This window comes from Pseudoliparis swirei, chromosome 21, assembly GCF_029220125.1.
Source record: "Pseudoliparis swirei isolate HS2019 ecotype Mariana Trench chromosome 21, NWPU_hadal_v1, whole genome shotgun sequence".
Classification (NCBI taxonomy): Eukaryota; Metazoa; Chordata; class Actinopteri; order Perciformes; family Liparidae; genus Pseudoliparis; species Pseudoliparis swirei.
In genome coordinates, this window is record NC_079408.1 from 17,192,524 (window position 1) to 17,215,346 (window position 22,823).

Consider the following 22,823-nt stretch of genomic DNA (forward strand, 5'->3'; position numbering starts at 1 on the left):
AGTGGGGAGCTCGTCACGAAAGCTTGAACGCATATGGCGTTCAACTAATCTCGAAGAATCCCGCTTAGTTTGGCGAGATAGTCTTAAAACATATAAGAAGGCCCTCCGTAATGCCAGAGCAGCCTATTACTCATCAATAATAGAAAAAAATAAACACAACCCCAGGTTTCTCTTCAGCACTGTAGCCAGGCTGACAGAGAGTCACAGCTCTGTGGAGCCGAGCATTCCTATAAACCTTAGTGGTAATGACTTTATGAACTTCTTTAATGAAAGATTTTAACTATTAGGGACAAGATTAATAATCTCTTGCCCATAACCAGTGCCAATCTGTTCTCAAGTGGAATGGCCTTGGAAACCGCTGTATGCCCTGGTGTATATTTGGAGGATTTTCTCCTATCAACCATGACCAATTATTTTCAACGGTTTCTACTTGAACACGTCTACCTGTCTCTTGGACCCCATCCCGGCGAGGCTGCTTAAAGGCGTTTGCCTTTAATTGCGGCTCTCTATTAGATATTATCAATGTGTCTCTGCTAACAGGCCACGTACCACACTCCTTCAAGGTGGCTGTTATTAAACCTCTCCTGAAGAAGCCCACTCTGGATCCAGAGGTATTGGCTAACTACAGACCGATCTCTAACCTCTCCTTCCTCTCCAAGATCCTTGAGAAAGTGGTCGCAAATCAGTTGTGCGACTTTCTACATCATAATAGTTTATTTGAGAAATTTCAATCAGGATTTAGAAAACACCACAGCACCGAGACGGCACTGGTGAAAATTACAAATGACCTCTTAATGGCAGCAGATAAAGGACTCCTCTCTGTCCTGGTCTTGTTAGACCTTAGTGCTGCATTCGACACCATTGACCATGACATCCTGTTACAGAGACTGGAGCAGTCGATTGGCATTTCAGGCACGGCACTAATTTGGTTTAAATCCTATTTATCAGATCGATCTCAGTTTGTATTTGTAAGCGATGGCCGATAACCACCAACGTTAATCACGGAGTTCCACAAGGTTCTGTGCTTGGACCAATTTTATTTACCTTATACATGCTTCCTTTGGGCAATATTATCAGGAAACACTCCATAAACTTTCATTGTTATGCAGATGACACTCAACTATATTTATCGATAAAACCAGAGGAGAGCAACCAACTCTGTAAAATTCAAGCATGTCTTAAAGACATAAAAACATGGATGACCTGCAACTTCTTGATGTTAAACTCAGACAAAACCGAAGTAATTTTAATCGGCCCTGAGCACCTCAGAGATCAATTATCTGGTGATGTGGATTCTGTAGACGGCATTGCCCTGGCATCCAACACCACTGTAAAGAATCTTGGCGTTATCTTTGATCGGGACTTGTCCTTTAACTTCCACGTAAAGCAAATCTCAAGGACTGCATTCTTTCATCTACGTAATATTTCAAAAATCACGCGTTCGTTACTTCGAGACTGGATTACTGCAACTCCTTATTATCAGGCTGCTCTAATAAATCTCTTAGGTCCCATCAGTCGATCCAGAATGCTGCAGCTCGTGTTCTCACTAAAACTAAGAAAAGAGATCACATCACTCCTGCACTAGCTGCTCTGCACTGGCTCCCAGTAAAATCAAGAATCACTTTTAAAATTCTTCTCTTAACCTACAAAGCCTTGATTGGTGATGCTCCATCATATCTTAAGGAGCTTGTCGTACCATATTGCCCCACTAGAAGCTACGCTCACTAAATGCGGGACTACTTGTGGTTCCTAGAGGCTTAAAAAGTAGAAAGAGAGCCAGAGCCTTTGGTTATCAAGCTCCTCTTTTATGGAACCAGCTTCCAATTTCAGTCCGGGAGGCAGACACAGTCACCTCGTTTAAGAGTAGACTTAAGACCTTCCTCTTTGACAGAGCTTATAGTTAGGGCTGAATCAGGTTTGCCCTGGTCCAGCCGCTTGATATGCTGCTATAGGCTTATAGCTGCGGGGGACGTTTTAGGATGCACTGAGTACCTATCTCCTCTTTTCTCTCCTTACGGATGAATTTTCATCTCTCAATCACGTTACTAACTCTGCTTTCTCCCGGAGTCCTTTTGACTTTCGTCTCATGGTGTCATCGGACCCTATGAGACGGCATAGATCCTATCTGCCTGATGGATCGTCTGGGTCGTGGAATTCCTGCTCATGACTACGCCACTGTCCTGTTGAGACTCCGCCCTCCTCCTCCCCACCGCCATCTGCCTGATGGATCGTGGAGTCTCCATCGTGGAATATGCCTACTATGAACTATTCATACACTCTGTCATATTCATTGAATGTATTTTAACTCTAAATCTGTCCTTCTGTACACATTACATCTATTGCATCTGTCCATCCTGGCGACGGGTCCTCCTCTGGTGTTCTCCTGCAGGTTTCTTCCTTTTTCCCCTGAAGGGTTATTTGGGAGTTTTTCCTGGTCCGATGTGAGGTTTTGGGGCAGGGATGTCTATGTGTACAGATTGTAAAGCACTCCGAGACAAATTTGTAATTTGTGAAATTGGGCTATACAAATAAACTGAATTGAATTGAATTATCATGAACATTATCTTGTACATTATCGTGAACATTATCGTGTACATTATCGTATTCAAAATCTTATACATTATCGTGTTCATTATCATGAACATTATCTTGTTCATTATCTTGTACATTATCGTGTTCATTATCATGAACATTATCATGTTCATTATCTTGTACATTATCGTGTACATTATCGTGTTCATTATTGTGTATATCATCGTGAACATTATCGTGTACATTATCTTGTACATTATCGTGTACAAAATCGTATACATTATCGTGAACATTATCGTGTACATTATCGTGAACATTATCATGTTCATTATCGTGTTCATTATCGTGAACATTATCGTGTTCATTATCTTGTACATTATCGTGTACATTATCGTGTATATCATCGTGAACATTATCGTGTACATTATCTTGTACATTATCGTGTACAAAATCTTATACATTATCTTGAACATTATCGTGAACATTATCGTGTTCATTATCGTGTTCATTATCGTGTACATTATCGTGTTCATTATCGTGAACATTATCGTGTCCATTATAGTGTACATTATCGTGAACATTATCGTGTAAAAAATCGTATACATTATCGTGAACATTATCATGAACATTATCTTGTACATTATCGTGTTCATTATCGTGTACATTATCGTGAACATTATCGTGTTCATTATCGTGAACATTATCGTGTACATTATTGTGTACATTATCGTGTACATTATAGTGTACATTATCATGAACATTATCTTGTACATTATGGTGTACATTATGGTGTTCATTATCGTGAACATTATCGTGTACATCAGTGGTCGCCAACCCGTCGATCGTGATCGACCGGTCGATCTCGGAGACGTTCCCTGTCGATCTCCAAAATAAAATGAAAATAAAATCAGAAACACATTGTTCCTCGTTCTCGAACATTTTCTGAAGTGTCTTCTGAAACGTTTGCTTCCTGACTGGAAGATCGACATCAGAAAAGATCTCCGCCTGATTTTAATGAACGCCTGAAAACGGGTTATTTCTTTCTTTTTTTTCTTTCTTTTTAATGGTTTATTTCATAAGGGACAGTGCACATTGATAAAAACATTGCAGTAAATGTGCCAGAGTTAGCCAAGAGGCTATTTTTCATCTGTAGTCCCAATGTTGCTGATGTTAAGAACAAACCAAAAAACATAAGATTACAAATACCATCTACAGATAAAGCAAATAAAATAAGGGAGAACAATGTTAAAATGGACAGAATAAAAACATAATGTCAGAGATACAACGTAAAAGCTTACAGACTAAATGTGTGATATATAACTGCAAACAGGTGAACGACAAGAGAAGACACGCAGGTGGAGTAAAACGGCCGACCAGCAAGTCAAGACATACAGAGACCGGACAACAGACAGATAGACAACAACTGACAGACAGAAAAAATGAAAGTCCAACCTGGGCAGATGGAGGAGGTAGTTACAGTCTAGTGCTGACAGAGCTGGGTAGTAATGTACCATTTCTTTGTTTCTGCTTTAAAAGAGTTGAATGATTGTAGCTCTCTGATAGATACTGGAATGTAGTTCCAGTGAACTGCTGCTTGTACTGAGAAAGCAGCATGACTGAAAGCACTTTTCCTGAGAAGATGATACAATCCCCTCTCGTTGCACCTCTTGTGAGCCGATATCCAGTTTGTGTGGTGACAAATTGTTTGAGAGGAGGAGAGGTCAATCCATGTATGATTTTGTAAATCAGACAGACGTGCACATATTTAATCAAGTTATCCCAACTAAGCAAGTTGTATTTTTTTAGTATAGGACAATGATGTGACAGAACTTTTTTCTCTGACAGCCGTGTTCTCAGCTGTGCTCTCCGAGAGAGGGGAGCGTATAGTACAGGTGGGGCGTAGGGGGAAATGCAGAAAGACCTTTATTGATAACTTTACATATTACACAAGTTCAAAGTACAAGGACATACAACTACATCATCAATAAATAAATGTTGTAATGCCTGTCCCTTAGTGTAAATGTTTACGTTACGGCATTAACAGGTTACGCCTGCGCATGCGCGACAGCCGAGATTCTTGGCGACTTGCCAGGTCTTACCTCCGTGAGTTGGGCTTTTCTGCTGTTGTCCTACAAAACAAAAGCTCAACATTGAGCTTTTTTTCTTGTCTGATGGAGCAATCTGGTTTACTTGAAAGTGATTGCAATTGTATTTATTCTATTATTTGAAAAAGCACAGATGCAGGAGTCACAAATGGGGATCTCATATTTATTATTATTATAATTATTTAAATATGAGGATGTCTGTAGAGCTGATGTGAACGTATTCACCAATGGGCTGACTTCAGAAGTCCCAGATGAGAAAACTTTCATGAATACCAAATTTGCCCCGAAAAACCTGTCAGTGAAGTTGAGAAAATCACCAAATCAAAGACCAGGAGCTGGATTACTGACAGCAGCTCACAGACGGCCTCAGACTGTCTGTCTGTGCTTATGAACTAACTACAAGCTCACAGACAGAGTTCAGTCACAGCCATCACACTGACTGGAGTCACATGACTTGATGGCATTATGATGAGAGCTGAACTTACATGAGTTGCACTGACTGATCATGTTGTCAGTGTCGTGTTGTAATGTAAATAAATACAACATTTATATTGGTAGTTCATCCAGCTGCTCATTGCAAATGTGTTTTTTCTTGTTCATATTGTGTGCGGTGAACAAATATCTTACTTTTTATATTGCACTTACATTCTGTGTTCCTGGTCTCATCAATTTGAAAGCTAGACCAAAGTGTTTTGATTTCATTCAATTAGAATTAGGCCAAATAAAAAGCCTCAAGTCATAAGTCCACTCTGGACAGTCGTTTTCTAGGTATTATAGGTAGATCTTGCCGGTCATGAAGGCGGAGGTCAGGGATCTTGGGCTCAAAAAGGTTGGTGACCACTGCTTTACAGGGTTTGTTAGGCCAGACATGTGTTTATAAGACAATCAATTCCAAATGAAATGGAGCCGAATATCCTGTATTTGTCAGAGCCCATTAACACATACAGCGGCCATTAGCATACAAACCACCAGCCTCAGGACACATGCAGAGACACTGTCTTTCCCCCAAGGTTTAGGCCACACTGCTACTAATTCTCAAAAACAGCCATATATCGATAATAAAGCCCCAGGAAAAGGACTTATAAAAGACTAAAACAACAAATACAAACCACATACACCTTTTTTTAACACTTTTATTTAATATATTTGCTTAATCTCCTCATCCTCTTCCACATCCCTCGAAAAATCGTCATATATCGATAAAAAGGTAATACAAGGTTTTGATCACTTAACTAGGAGTAGGTACGCTATTATTAGTTAGCTCAACGGTGTAAAATAATAGAAAAGGGAAAACAAGGTTTTTATCACTTAACTATGAGCAGGCACGCTATTATTAGAAATTTAAATACTTAAAAGTGTCACTGAATCATTAGGCCTTCTGCTACATCATACGAGGAGACCACAAAAGTGGTGATGTCTGTAAAGTCATTATGGAGGAGCATCTAATTTTACATACACTCGATACTAATTCTAAAGGCAGCCCCAAACAGCCCCCCCCCCCCCCTGAAAAACTAAAGCGCGTGCATGAGCACCCAACACGCGCGCACACACACACACACACACATTAACATACACAGAGGGAATACAAGGTTTAACATACGCACCTCCAGTCTCAGGCCCCTGCAGACAGTCTTTTCCCACAAGTTTTTAGAGCACACAATACAGCAGCAGCACTACTAAATCTTTTAGAACAGTCATATCGATAAAGGTCAGGAAAAGGACTTATAAAGACTAAAACAACAGCCCCTTCAAATAACATACCTCTTTTAACACTTTTATTAAATATACTTATTTAATATCCCCTCCCCTCCTACTCCTACTCCTCCTCCTCACTCGAAAAAAAACACCCATATATCGATAATAAAGGCCCAGGAAAAGGACTTATAAAAGCCTAAAACAACACATACAAACCACATACACCTTAACACTTTTATTTAATATACTTGTTTAATTTAAATTTTTGGCAACAAATTAATTTGTAATTTTTTTGTGCATATACCACACCCCCATAACATGCACGCGCATCTGTGGGGGTTCTATACTACTTATATAAGAGTATTACATATATATATTTAAATATATATATAAGAGGTACATGACCAGGTTCAGTGTGAATACGTTTAATCTGTTGAGCTGATGAGATTAAAGAAATGTCACAAGTTGAAAGCTTTGAGATTGTCGAGTTATTTAATGTATAGTATTTTATTGCATCTGCCTGTTCTAACACCTGTCCGCGAGGAGGCCTACCTTGTCCAGGGAGGGCACGTGCTGCACTTCTCTGGCCATCTGCATAGCGATCTCCATCTCCTTCCTCCTCTTCTGCACACGGCCCCACTGGGCCCGGTCGGAGGAGAACCGCGCCTCCTGCTGGGTCAGCTGACTCGACACACGTCCATGATGAGGTCAGCGTGTGCTGCTGACCAATCGGTGCGTCCGCATTGTGCGTTACCTCGTGGAGGTCGGGCAGAGCGGAGAGATGTTCCGCAGCGTTGAGCAGCAACCATGACCTTTGACCTGACCCCATGTGACCTAAAGGTGCTTCTGTAGGGGCTGAGAGCCTAATGATGTGGTTCAGACCCTCTAGTGCACATGTGTCAAACTCATGGCCAAATGTGGCCCGCCACGTCATTTTATGTGGCCCGCGACGGCATGAAATAAATATGATGCCTTTTATTAAAAAAGGGAGGAAAAAAAATCTTGTGCTTTTATTTTGATGGTCTTTTTTTGTGCAGCGAACTGCGGTCTGTTCACTCTCCTTCATGCTGCGTTCAGCCAGAGGAGAGGCGAACCCTTGCGTTGCTTTCCTACATGTACTCGCGTGAGTTCACTCGCCGGACTATTTGTCCCGTTTTCTTCACTCGCGCCAGAAGCGCCGGAGAGGGGGCGTGGCTTATCGTGGCATATAACAGCTCGTTACCACCATCCACCACGGAAGAAATACACACTCTTTGTTCTGTTGAGGAAGTCCCACACACGTCGGACCATCAAGCCCTCGAGTCTGGGTTAATAATATAAATATTACATATTATATTATCTGTAGCCGTACGCAGCTTCTCGTCTGGATGACGGCTGCTTCCAGACGATCGATATCCTCCGGAGGTTCTGATTCAACGGTCTGACGCCAGTGACGTCACGCGGAGCATTTCAACAGTCTCACCTACTTTTACCGCCCGAGTTTAAAAAATCAGCCCGAATGAGGCGCATTTTTCGCGTCCTGTCATTCACGCGCCCGGCGGACATCCAGACGCGCGTGCGTGTGTGACCACATTGACTTTGTATTAACAAACATCCCCAGTTCCCCTATTATGAATTCCTCCATCAGGTCATGTCAGTGGTCACTAAGGTTGAAGTGAGTGCTGCTTCATGTTGTTCAGTATTTATAATATAGTCAGAAGAAAAGTTAATGTTGAACATGTGAATCTTTTTTAATGACCCTTGTTTAATTTATTTATAGTTTGTGTATAAAAGCTGCTCCTCAAGACTCTGACTTGTAGAGCAGCTTTATGTGTCATAGGTTCAGTGAGACATGAATTACATCTTTTGAGGCTTTTTAAAACCAGACTTTTTTATTTCATGTTTTGCATGAAAGCACTGTTTAGACATGTTTTAAAGTCTGAAGTTATTGAGTAGTAATGTATGTTGTATTACCTTGTGTCCTTAAGATTCACTTGTTGGTTCATAATTGACTGTAAAAGGGAATATTACAAAATAGTTGTGTTGTGCATACTGTGATATTCTGAACTCTCAGGTTCAAACTGCAACATCTTTTCATTAAATACATTTGAGATGTTAAAAATGTCCCTCGATTTAGGTCTCAGCTTGTCATTCAGGGGTGATAGTGCGTCCCAAAGCCAGACCAGTAGAGAACCACAGCCCCAGACCAGTGGAGAACCACTGCCCAGACCAGTGGAGAACCACTACCCAGACCAGTGGAGAACCACCTGTCTCAACTGTGACAAAGCTTTTAACAAAGTTAATGTAATAATGTTTGTTTGATCTTTGATAAAGTAATGTAGGTTAAAATAAGTATAATGAAATTAAATAGATTTATTTTATAATCTTAAATACATTTGCATATTTAGTTATACATTCATATAAGTACACCTAAATAAACAAGAAACAAATGCAAAGACAGTTATTTAACAATATGTTCTGGAGTAGTTAGAATTATACCGTGTTAGTGACAACCGGCCCTTTGAGGGCAGCCATGAGGCGGATGTGGCCCTCGGTGAAAATGAGTTTGACACCCCTGCTCTAGTGGGTCTACCTCATGTGGTTCAGACCCTCTGGTGGGTCTACCTCTCATGTGGTTCAGACACTTTATTGAAGGGGTCCCCAAACTTTTTCCTGAGAGGGCCACATAACATTTCACTTGTCTGCTGGAGGGCCAGCGGGGGGGGGGGGGGATGACAGCAATAGATGTAGCGGGCTAACATTCAAGCTCACCTAACTTCCCAAACGCTGTGGACATCTGAACGCTGATTGGCCGAGACTCGACACGTCCCATCAAAGATGTTTTATTGCGAAGAGCACCACTTCACATTTTCTCCGCGTCTCACTGCAATCTCAACGGCAGCGGGCCAGGTGAACACAATAAATAAATCGGAACACGTCTCTGATATTGTTCAGGGGGCCGGACCAAATGTGGAGGCGGGCCGTAGTTTGGGGAGCACTGGTCTAAAGTCATCGTCTAGCAGTTTCTACCTCATCTGTATACAACCCATTGTTGATCTGCCTAATGTGCCACGATAAAAGTAGCTGCCCTGAATGTATGACACATGCAACGCAGGGTTAAAACCAAATGGATACAAATTGAGTGAAGAGATGATTGCAGAAGTTCAAATTAGTTTATTCAGGAGTTTGAGCAGAGGTTAACACAATAGGCCCAGAGGAGATTTGCCTTTGGTTGATGGAGTCCGTTCCTCTTTGTACTAGAAGAAAAAAGACAAAGTCAATCACCAACTGCATGTAGTTTCAGTTGATAAATGTTTCCCAGATGTCCCTTACCCCGTTTTCTCTCTCGTCTGTAGTTCTTCTGGTGTGCAGGTTGAACACACTGGCCTCTGCATGAACCATCTGCTTGGCTGTGCGAGTCACAAATCTCTGCATTGCAGTGGACAAAGATCTGTAGACGGACAGAAGGGTTTATTACACAGCTACTATGAGATGTGGCCAATACACACAACTCATATTTTACCTCGTTCTTCAGAACCTCCTCATCTTTAGTGAAGGTGAACATCTTCATAGAGAAGCGTTTGATGTGGGATGGGACTAAAACCCTGGCATCTCTCACAACAGGATGGAAGATTGTCACATAGCTGTCATCAGGATTCTCACAACTGGGAGGGATAGAAAACATATTTGATTTATCACAAGTTTTGAGACCGCACCTAGCTTTATGCTAATCATTACCTGTCTACAATGATATCCCAGCTAGGCAGAGATGTCCGGTCTTCATCAAGTGTAGCCCAACAGTTCTCCAAGATGAGCTCCAAATTTGGGTCAGTAGCCTCAACCAGCTCTACCTCAAAATACAGAGGCTGCCTCAGATATTTTACAACTGGATAATCTTCTGCTTGGTAGAAGAGTGTGTACGATGAATCTGGAGGAGGAGAGTCCCATTAGAAAGAGGCATTGCCCAGACTGGGTACAGTCGTAAAACAAGGTTGTGATGAAGTCAACTTTACCCTGGGCTAGCCTCATTTGAACCATCAGCTGTCCTGAGCCGATCTCTGCGGTGGGTTCATAGAGTCTTGGTTTTGAGCTGAAGCCAACAGTCTGAGTCTCGTTGACCACATAGTAGCAGGAAATAGTTTGTCTTGGAGAAAAGAAAATACACTGAGGTGGACCTCTAAAAAGTAGTCGGTTAAAAGTTTGGATCAGTCCCTCTACCTGTACTGAGGACCAACTGGTGATGCTCCTTTGTTGTAAGGCAAGGCAATCTCATTTTCATACAGCATGTAGTGGTCAAAGAACTGAGGACAAAAGGACAGAGGCATTAGCATTTAACAAAATAGTGTGGAGATTTAAGGTGAACCAACACTTACTGTTCTTGTGGTTCCACAGGACGCAACATTGAAAGAGAAATATGCAAAGCGATCACCACTGAATGCCAGGTTGCAAGACTGGTCCTTTAGGGTTAGCCTACTTGGGATCATATTGGTCACAGAAGCCACCTTCACAGCCGTAGCCGTCATCGTTCCATTTGTGTAAATGCAAGTAACGGGAACGCCATAAAGATATAAATGCTACATGAGTAAAGTTCCATCTGTAAACTAAAGTGTTATCTGACAACAGTAAGTGACGAAGCAGGGGCGGGGGTAATGTTTTTACCTACATTAATTAGCGTTTAAACTAGTGCTGTGAAAAATAACGCGTTAACTCAGTTAATTAAATTACAGGATTAATTAGTTGTTGTTTTTTTAAGCATTTAACGCATGTGCAGAATGAGCTTCCAATCCGTCTGTTGTTGGTCGTCTCTCCAGCAGCGTGTCATTCTGTCTCTAGTGTCGCGTTAACACGACTCCGATCTCCGTCTCGCGCGCCGCAGAGCTCAGATGCCGGCGTGTATTTGATGACTTATGACTTATTTGATGACTCATGTCTGTAATATGAACACAACTTTCAAATAAACTTTACCTGCCAAGTTGTGGTGGGGGGCGGTCCAAGGCCATGTAGCCAGACTCCCTACATGGCCGTGCTTCAAAATCTACGTAGACGTTGGTGGTGATCCCATTTGACCGCTCTCAAGCATATCGTTTCTGATCTAGAGGAACCACAACAAGCCGCGTGAGTTTTTTCCCCCAGCGTTTGTGTTGGGAGACATGCCAGATACCCAAATTAACGTATAGAAGCACTACAAAAGTGTAATTTTCATGATATGTCCCCTTTAAGGTCTAATGTTTTGGAAGCAGAATGCCCGCCACATGACTGCCCTGCTGGACAGCTCCTACAGGGAGCTGATCGAGCACAAGAAGAAGAGGAAAGGGTAACAACAATGTAGAATGAGCTCTTCTTACGTCACCATGTGCTTTTGAACACCACCTGACTGACAACACAAGCAGTGACAGAGACCTCCACAGTCAGAGCTACTAACAGTCTAGCAAGGCCAGTGTTTCACCCAGAAGTCATAGAAGTCATAAATCAGTCCGATGGCGTCATGGTAACCCATGCTGAATACACATTAATGGGATCAATTATGAACATATTTTTGTGAAGAGGGGATGAGTGTGATAAACTAAAATGCTTTCCTTTGTTTTTAAGGTGCAGTCCTAATTATAAATTTAAAAAATGATGTTACTTAGTATGTGACAACCTGAACTTTGTATTTTCTAAACTCAGTTTTTATATATCTATCTCCCTCATCTCCCCAGACGCATAGACGATGAACACGTCAAAAACGTGGAGAAGCTGTTGCGGGCAGCAGAAGTGCTGCCAGCGATCACGCAGATGCTGAAGGAGCTCGGGGAATATGCCCGGGCTAACAAAGTCAACACGGTGGCCCTGACTGACCCCCAGGTGACCTCCGTGAGGGCCACATTTCAGTGCCTGGTCTGTCGAGGTTTGTGACTTTAGATTATTTCTGTATACACAAGCCATATTCTGCAGCATTAAATTAAAGTCATTTGTAACCCACTGATTGGCTCAGGGAGGAAACACTTTTAATTGGCTAATCCAGGACCCGAGTCCTAATACATATCCGGGTCAAGGGAGGTCACTTCCTGTTTCGTTTGGGTGCAGACAGCGGTGAGTGCAGCGCGAGTGTACCTCCATTACTTTTAAGTGAATTTTGTGTTGTAGACTGTGCAATGTGCTTACTATATTTTGTGTAAATGTTAGACCCCCATTTTGTTATATTACATGGTTTTTTCTTTTCCTTTGTATTTCCCTGACTGTCAGCGCTTTTGGTTACTGCTGTTAACATTTGTTTGTGTTTTGAATTAACTGTTTTGTGACCTTGTGTACAGGTCAGGTTTTTGAGATGATACAAACTTTGTATCGGATGAAGATGGCGAGCTACCCACGAGTTGGATGAACACAACTGCCCACTGTGACAGTTTCTTTTCATTATAAATATGTGTACTTGATTTATTTTTATGTTCAGTAAAAGCCCTTAAACTCAACTATTTGATTTTGTGTTTTTCGCACACGACTTGAGCTCCATAGCTGAACCTGGAGACATCATAGACTTTGGAAAATAAATCTTACAATTTCTAACTGCCCAGTCCCACGAGTGGGTTCATTCTTACAAACCAACTTCGCACTGCCAAGCTTTGGTCAGATATATTTATATCTATCAATGAATCCGCAGCCGGCAGACACAATGTGTATCAATATATTCAATTAAAGTCAGATAATATTGTTATCATGCAAACAAGAATAAGAATAAGGAGAAAGAATTGTCAAAATAACATGTTTGCCTTTTTGAAAATGGACCCCCTAATATTTCATCATATTCCGTTAAAACAGTAGATGGGAAAACATAAATGTTTCACTTAGCAGTGTCAACAGATATAGAACTCTTTCATGAAAAAGTGCTTTCGACTTTCATTCCATGAATGATAGATAGATAGATACTTTATTAATCCCCAAGGGGAAATTTGTCGTTACAAGTAGTAGCACCAATAAACCAAACACACAAGAATAAAAACAAAAACAAAACACAAATATAAAAAACAGGGATGAAAGATATAGAAGTATACAAAGTAAACAAAACAAAATATATATGTACATATACAACACACATGCATACACAACACACATCAATGACAAATCAAATTCAAGAATATTAAATATAGACAGTGTGCAAAATGCAGAGTGTGTATATGTGTGCAGTGCAAATGAAATGTGTGTGTATGTGTGTAGTGCAAACAAATGAAATGTGTGAAGTGCAGATCAACATAGTGTGGATATGAAGTTATTATTATTGCAGTTATTGCGATCTGGCAAGAGGTGATCTGTTATTGAGCCTCATCACTAAAATGGTTCATCTTGCAGATGTCATGACGACCCGAAGCCTCATTGGGTGCAGGGTGAGCGTTGACCGGTGGTCCGCCACCAACATACACTGCCCCAAGTGCAGGGATGAGACATTTTCCTCCAAGTATTTTGCCATCACAGGGATGAGGGAAGTGGTGGATATGTTCCGGGACACCATCGGCAATTAATTTTTTTTATTTTTAGAAATGGTTCTGTTTCTTTATCATTAGAGTTCCTTGTGTTATTGTGTTACATGTTCAATAAATGTGTTTGAACAGTTTATTATTTGACCTTAACTTGCCCTGCATTTCATTTAGTCATTTGTTTATTCTTGTGACTGAGTAACACGTTGGTTGTTATAACACACACAGCTCTGACTGACTGGTTGGAGGACTGATTCTGAAAACAATTATGTAAATCTGCTTTGTGCCGCTCAGCTGCTCAACTGCAGTGTTATTGAATGTGTTGGTCAAAACCAGATCAATCACATCAGGTATGGGCAGGCACATGCACAGATAGAGCCCTAGTGGTGCTCAAGCACCAGCCCCTTTGCCCTGGATGAGAAAAGTGCCCTTTTTGCTGGAGACACATTTTTTTCATTCATCCGTATTTCAGAATAAAAGTTACTCTCTCGGTCATCAAGTCCCCCCAAATGTGTTTTTATATCCGACGGGGCATTTATTTGAGTTATTGTGAGAATTTCGCCCGCTGCGGCGCTCACGAGCCCCCCCCCTGCCGCGCTCCTCCCTCCTTCTCCTCCACTTAGTGCTCGCGCAGTGCTCCTCGCGCCACCAAACGGGTGCACCTCCTTTTCCTCTGACCCGCAGCATCTGACAAACAGATCATGACGGTGTTTGTCCCCTGACGGTGTTTTGTGATAAATCAACCACAACATTAGCGCTGCTGAAAACATGACGTCACAACTGGTCCGACGTTTCCTAAACAAATAAACAAAAACTCACGAAATCCGTGATTTCAAAGCCTCGTCCAGCTGTTTATGTTTAGAGAATAGAGAGACGGAGAAAGAGGAGAGAGAGAGGAGAGAGAGAAAGAGAGAGCGAGAGAGTTCTTATTCCGTTAGGGCCGGGCCAAATGTGGAGGCGGGCCGTATCCGGCCTGCGGGCCTTAGTTTGAGGACCACTGCTCTTGGCTGTTATGTCCATCAATATCGCTCATTTTGAAAATGAGGTCAGAGGGCAATACGGATCCATATCAGACCAGCGAGGAGGGCAATACGTGGCTGGCATGACGACCCATTAGCCAATCAGAACGCTTGTACTGTTGTTGCTATATAATAATTCATCTTTATTCATAAAGAAAATGTAAGCTAGTGGTCTGATGCTGCCAGAGGAGATGCAGGTCAAGGACAGCTTCATCAGTGTATTGATGCTAATGCTTCAACTCTGTCAGAATTTTTTTTTTGGAATTGGGTGCCCTTTTTTTTGGTTTGAGCACCTGCCCCCCAAAATGTCTGTGCACGTGCCTGGGTATGGGTGATATGTGTGGTTACTCTTATGAACATGTGTTTGCAGTGCATATGCTACACTGCCAAACTTAGCTTTTCCGTTACTACTTAATTGACTTGGAAGCTAAATAAGCACCACATCAAATTCCACTCCACTGAGGTGTGAAAGAGCGAGGGGCGATGGCCCAACTGCTCTGGAGAAATATTACATGTTAGGGGAAAAAAGAAGAGAAAATGATATTATGGTTAACTAGTTTGGAGACATAATACTCTCCAAGTATTTGTTTGTAGCTTTCCGATCTTCGGCGTCTAAGCACTCATAAAGCCCCCCCACCAGAATCAGCTTTAAGTGTGTACAAATACAATGAAAAAACTTATTTCAAAGAATCATATATATATACTAGGGGTGGGCACGTTAACGCGTTAATCTTGCGTTAACGCATCAATTAATTAACGCCGACAATTATACGCAGGTTTTATTATTAATTTTATTATTGTAAAAGTGTGTTGTTCACATGCTTTTATTTTGTAAAAGTCTGCTACTGATTGCTGCGGAACCGGAAAAGAAAGTCATTCGCGGTTTAACAAACATGGAGAAGAGTACGGAGATTTTAAATGGCCATTTTCAATTTAAAGTTCTTAAAAACGGCGGAGTCGACAGAAACAAAGTCATATGTAACCACTGCCAAGATGAATTGTCTTATCACCGGAGTACTTCCAGTCTTAAATATCATTTAAATGCTAAACACACCGTTGATGCCAGCAAATCATACAACCAAACACAGTGGAGCGAGGCTTCGGCAGACTACGCTAGCTGCAGGGAGGAGATAAACCAAGGCAAGAGAAGAGAAGCTAACCAATGCCATAGCAAAGTGGATAGCTACAGGCCGGTTAGTTAGGGTGACCAGACGTCCGGTTCTCCCCGGACATGTCCTGCTTTTGAGACCTTAAAAATGCGTCCGGCAGGGATTCCAAAAACGTCCGGGATTTTGCTTCGTCGGATATTTGTGTTTCTCTGGGTTTTCATAAACTAGTATTTACCCCTTACAAGTTTTGGAAATGGTATCTCCCTTACGTTCCACCTTCTTGCGTGAGCTGACAGAATAGAGAACAGTCATTGGTTGACCGATCTCAGGGTTGCCAGATACACGATAATTATCCTCCAAATACAACCATTTTGAGCCTTTGGTACGATACTTCACCATCTCCAATCTGGCAACACTGAGCACCTTGCCGCCTCCACTAGTTCGTTGTTGTTTGTGCAGCATGCTCTACACTACTCCCAGCGCCGCCGCTCCCATAACGCGCTGTGCGGAGGGCACCACGTCTTGAGGGGGCTCCACAAAATAGGCAACAAAAAAATCCTCATAGTTATAATAATTATAATGCCGATATTATTTCAGTCTAGAAATATTAGGCACCTTTTAGGCATGTATTGTTCATTTTAGTTTAGTTCATATGGCAGTACATTTAAAATAAGTGTCAAGTTCTAGGAATTGACAAACTGCACTGAAAGTGTTTTCTGGTGTCTCACTCTAACAGGGACAACAAATGTTATGGCACTTTCATTCATATGGCAGAACATTTAAAATAGAAGTGCGCTATACACTACTTTTGAATTAATTATGGATTTTGCGTATACAAATGCGATTAATCAGGGAAATCATGAGATTAATCGCGATTAAAAATTGTAATCGTTGCCCAGCCCTAATATATACACATACATACGTATACATATACATACACACACATACATATCAGTGGCGGTGCGTCCATAGAGGGCGCTAGGGCGCCGCCCCTCTTAAAATTTTGAGATGAAAAAAAAAAAGTCAGAAAGAGATGCAGCACATGTTACGTTGGGTGTTTGACAGAGCAGAGCCACTACTGTAAAGACAAGTAGCCCTCCTCTCTTAAAAGTGGTCAAACTTCTCAATAACTCTCTGGTTAAAGTCAATCATGTCTGTAACCAGCCTGCTTCCATTATTCTTGAGGGAATGTGTCTGTTTTTCAGAACTTCTTCGTTGTGTTTCGATGCCAGTTCGGTCTCCTTCTGCTGCTCTGCAAACAGGGTTAGCTTCATGTTGTTAGCGAGTTAGCTCCATGCTCTTAGCTAGATAACTGCGGCAAGATTCATGCTTCTTACACTTGTCTGAAGCTCTTTAGACCCCTCACCCCGTTGTAGTCCAGAGAGTTTCAGTCCCAGGACTTTGGAACAACAGACAGGGAAAACTAAACGGCGCATTACTCACAGAGCCTCCAGCTGACCAGCTCCGTTAGCAACCTGCTCCCGTAGCTCTGTGGAGCTCTCTGGCTGAGGGAACGATACCGGTCTCTGATCTGCCGAATAGTCCAATCACATGAAATAATAAAACAATGTCATTGGCCAGAGCGCAAATTTTTGCGCCCCCAAGATTCACGTTTCATCCGCCAATGAGAAGCCGTCCTTGCCAAAACGACTGTGAAATGTTTGCTCGCTGCCGCACACAAAACGTTGGGCCGGTGCCCCGAAAATGGGGAGGGGCTTCTCTCCGTGATGATGAGTGGCGATATTTTATTTTTTCACATTAACTTAAGTGGTTGTTGTCAGGCTGATGGTCTCCCACACACATTTAGCGCGTCAACACGGTATATTTACTATTTAAATGATTTGGCATGTAATGTTTTTTTTTATCTCAACATTTTAAGAGGGGCGGCGCCCGAGCGCCCTCTATGGAGGCACCGCCACTGGTCGCTAACATATCCAGGTTTAATTATTTATTCTTTATATTGACTAATTCATATTCTTCTAACGTTAATACGAATATGTATCACTGGCTTTTATTTTGACTTTCATTTTAAGCACTTCCGTTCTGTCGTTTTTGGTTTCAGATGGCAGAAACGAAATACGGAGGTGGTATTCCGTTTTTGGTTTCAAACGGAAAACGAAAAAACCACGTGATTTCCGTATTCCGTATTTGGAATGAAACGAAAAAACAAACTAACAAAACGTTGTCACGTCACGGGCTGTCCCTAGTGCCGTCTAGGGTGGGGCAGTGCACGGGAGGAGTAAAAACAGGCAAAAGGTGAGGTTTAAAATGAACAGGAAGGTTTATTCAAACAACAGGTAGAACAGAGGCCCCTCTTTTAATCTGAAAAGAATCCAGATCTTTAAATTGATTGAAAGTATGAAAAATTAACTAAGACTGGTTTTAAGGATTGTACAAGGGTTATTGGCACGGTGACAATTTTCTCCTGTGAAGGTTTTGGAGGGGATTCCCCCCCATGACCTCAAAGTATTATATTTAGGTAGATATAATATATTTAATATAAAGCAGTAGGGTTATATCTGAGAGACAATTGGGAGGTCAAGGGTCAGTCTGCAGAGTACGTGTGTGTGTATGTATGTGAGTGTCTGTGTCTGTCATTCTGTGTGTGTGCGAGGGTGTGTCTGTCTGTGTGCGTGTGTAAGAGTGTGTTTGTGTGTAAGAGTGTGTTTGTATGAGAGTGTGTGAGTATGTGTGTGTCTCTGCCTGTGTGTGTGTGTGTGTACGTATGTGAGTGTCTATGCGTTTCTGTCAGTGTGTGTGTGTGTGTGTGAAACAATGTATTAGTTTGCATGCATATCAGTGGAAGTTGAAGGGTAAATCATGTTTTATTAACAATTCCCAAATTATTTCCCAGATTTCTCCGGGTACCTGCTCTTTTTGTTTGATGAGAAGTGAACATGCCTGTAAATATCCCCATGAAGGGTTTATTGTTTTGAGTTGTTTGACTGTTTAGCATTTTCCTTATTGATTTTGATGTATGTCTTTTATATTGTATTGTTTGAATAAATAGACGTTTTATACTACTTCCGCTTAACAGACAAATCAGACTTTTATTTTGAAAGGTTAAAAGGAAGCGCACTTTTCTTTTAGGTTAAAATGTAAACTTTATGGTTTAGATTACGGACAGATGCGCATTTTATAACAAGTTTAATAGTTGATTTGACCCGTATGGGACTAACTGTTAAGGTGGTGATAGTTTACGAGTTTTAATTAATGTACTGTCACCTAAAGAAAGAAAATAAAGGAGAGTCACCAGCAGTAAGTCTTCACTCCAATTCATATGATCCGTTACAACGCTTATTGCTGTCATAATACGCAGGCGAAACAACATATAACATAATAATAAATAAGACTAGAGGACACTTTTTACAATTCATAACAGCATTGTAGAAAAGAGAGATAACAAACGGCAAAGATACGTTGATCAGAGACGTATTTGTAATTATAATACGTCAAATACAAACGTAATCTGGAGAGAAATACGTTTCAGTCAAACGTAATTTGGAGAGATACGTTTCAGTCAAACGTAACTGCAAATTGTATTTTAAGTCTGGGGGAACGTAATTTTTGTGATACAGGGTTGCCCTGCTAAACTCAGGCATGAAAACGGGTCAGGGGTGAAAAAAGTGAGAAGGATAGGCCAGCTAGGGTGCTGGTGACTTCCACGAACATCGATGTTGGATGATAATCTATAGGTCCTCCATTCTGACACCAAGTCAGTGATCGGGCCCTATAATAATAGTAATATTGTGTATAATATGGTCATTCATGAACCAACTTCCTTTTTTGTTGTTGCCGTGAACAAGTCTTCAAGTCTTGTGCTCTGCTGAGCCATGACTCTGTTCTGCCTCTACCTGGTTGTCACAATCTTCTATACCATACCTGCCATAAATATCATGATCAAGATGAACAATACCATAAAAACAGTACACCATAAATACGATACTGGTATATTTATCTATAATAGTAATAAATAAAATATCTGTATGGTTCACTTTTTACCAACTTTTTCAACACTTAACAAATGGCAGTAATATTAGTATTAGCCTACAAGATATTAATGAAACTACATGGAGCCAACATAGCATTGATTATACACTGAGGCCGTTCTGTATCTGACCAGAGGATACAGAGTTCATCAGGATGAGCAGCTGGAGAGTTACACAACTTTACAGACTGAACTTAAACATTTCACTTCTGGCATCTTTTTTTATTTTTTATTTTTAAAGTAGAAAATTCCGCCACTTAACGCCTGTGAGCGCTGCGCAGTGTGCGCAGACAGCTTGAAACGGAGCAGCGCGTGAGCTCTGATCGCTCTTTTAATGAAGTATCGATCCTAAAAATATGCTAAATCACATCGTTTTTAACGTACGGTACTTTGTTAGTATCGCTACACCGTGCAGCGGGACAGCAGCAGATGTAGCGGACTAACATTCAAGCTAACCTAACTTCCCAAACGCTGTGGACATCTGAACACTGATTGGCCGAGACACGTCCCATCAAAGATGTTTTATTGCGAAGAGCACCAATCCACATTTTCTCCGTGTCCCACTCCAATCTCATAAACGCCGGCCGGCCGATTGACCCCCCCCCCCCTACCCCAAAACAAAATCTCTTCGGATCTACACGATTCACGTAAGTCACCTATTTTGGTTTCAAAACGGCGAATTTCGCCGAAAGGTGAGGGATTCTCATGCCTGTAAACTCCTAGATACAACGGTTAAGTCTAGCGCCGACATGTTCCCTGTGTGCACATCTAATCTAGTCCCTCTGCCATCGTTTAAACAAACCAAATTGTGTTCCTCTAGTAATTCTTCCATTACCTCCCCATTGAGATCTGTTCTTGCTCCACCCCATAATGTACTATGTGCATTAAAATCTCCACATACCACCACCTTGTTGCCACCTATCCTTTCAATTTGTGCCAATCTATTCACCTCTAATTTTTTACAGGGATTATAAAAATGTACAACTATGACCTCTCCTTCCCTTGCCCAGATCTCCAGTTACATATTCGAGCTCGGTCCCTTTCTTCACCTCTCTAAATGTGACGTCTTCACTAATAAATGTGGCACATCCTCCTCCCTGACCACCCTCCCTATCACACCTAACACACGCATATCCAGCTAGTCTGAAGTCCAAATTTGGTTTTAACCATGTTTCCTGTATGCATATGACATCTGGCTTACAAGGCATATCCCCAACATATTTTTTGAATTCTTGTCCATTTGCCAACAAACTCCGAGCATTCCATTGTAGAATTAACATGATGATTAATCCTGTGAGCATGATTCTTTGGTTAACTGCCCCTGTTTCCTAAGCTCTTCCTGTACCGCCATCCCAGTTATTCCGTGAATATTTAAGTATCTTGCTGCACTTTTTACTATTATTTCAATTTTCTCAGATCTCCCTTTTGCCTGGAATGTGCAGTTAACCACTTCTGCCATGAAAAACACAAAGTTCTCCTTATATTCTCATCTTCCCTTTGACTCCTAGTCGATAGTTGCTCACTTGGCTGTTGAGCCGGTTCCTTCCTTATTACATCTCCCCCCCCTCTTTCCCTCTGAGCCCTCTTTGCTGCTTCTCTGCATACGATATATTCATTTCCACTTTCAGCTGCTGCACTACCACTGCCTTCTTTCTCACTTCACACCCACCATAGGCCACACTGTGTGCACCTCCGCAATTTGCACATTTGAGCTCTGTCCCAGCCTCACATTTCCCATAGTCATGTTCCCCTCCACATTTTCCACATCTTTGCTTCCCTTTACACGCTGCCGCAATATGGCCATACTTTTGGCATTTGAAACACCTCAAAGGTGGTGGGACATATGCTCTTACTCTATACCTTAGATACCCCACAGTAACTGAATCAGGCAACACCCTTTCTTCAAAATCTAGCAGCATGACAAACTGTCCACCCTTTCTCCACCTCGTCTTGCCTGCAGACGTTTAATCCCTATAACTTTACCCCCTTTAATACTTGCTCTCAGTTCCTCCACATTCTCTTCCACTGGGATACCGTATATCACACCTCTAACAAAGGGCCCATCATTCAGCTTCTTCACGCTCTCAACCACTATATTGCACACTTTTTTCAGCTTCATTGCTTTCCCTCTCTGCCCCTCGTCCTTGCACTGGATCAACAATCCGCCATCAGCCAGCACCTTCGCCATCACAATCTCGCCAACTTTCTCCTTCAGCGCCACCGGGCTTATTTTCCGAATGTCATTTCCGTCCTTGAATCTCACAATTATTTTGAACCCCTCCTTCTCTGCAATCCTCTCCCTCATCCTCCTGCTTTTCTCTCTCCCGTCCCCACTACTACCAGATCTACTGCTACGACTCCTGGCTCGTTTCTTATTCCCCACTTCAGTCCAGCTATTATAATCCATATCCTCACTCCCACCCTCTCCATCACTATCGCCTCCCATCCTTAGTCCAGTCACAGGTCAGTGTATGTACACTCCGCTGAAACTAATCCTCCAAACTTTCTGTCGTTTGTCACGCTTCCACGCCAGCTACTCCTGCGATCGACTGCTCTGGTCTGCCTCGCCCTCTCTCCTCTCTCGCCAAAAACGTCCAGCTCCTTCCCTCCTTCCGCTCTCCTCTTAAGCTTCCCAGCCCTGCCTCAATTAGTTGTCCTAAGCACCTGCAGCTGGGTACGTGGTGAGGCAGTCTGGGAGCTGTAGTCTCCACCCGAGCGGCCATTTTGTCAGGTGGCCGCTGTACTGGAGTGGGAAGGTAACGTCCCTCCACTACCTGGCCCCTTGTGATGCCACAATGTACACGGACCAGGAGCAATGGCCCATTGAATAGCTTCTCTCTATGAAGGGCTGTGAGAAGCTAACGTGAGAGTCTGTTACCAGGAAACTCTCTGTGTCACGAATCTGCTGCAGCTGTCTGCCTCAAGAGAGAACACCATCCTGGGGGCGT

At 42.1% G+C, this 22,823-nt stretch overlaps 1 protein-coding gene across 1 annotated transcript; it reads right to left on the bottom strand.

Annotated features, from left to right (window-relative positions):
• Positions 1–9,470: 9,470 nt before the first annotated feature.
• On the bottom strand, positions 9,471–10,843 carry LOC130211891 (zona pellucida sperm-binding protein 2-like; the record flags this gene model as incomplete). Its single annotated transcript, XM_056442928.1, has 7 exons — positions 9,471–9,568; positions 9,645–9,762; positions 9,835–9,976; positions 10,050–10,239; positions 10,325–10,455; positions 10,530–10,612; positions 10,685–10,843. Coding segments are annotated over 7 exons (906 nt in total), but the record flags the coding sequence as incomplete, so codon positions are not given.
• Between the last annotated feature and the right edge of the window lie 11,980 nt (positions 10,844–22,823).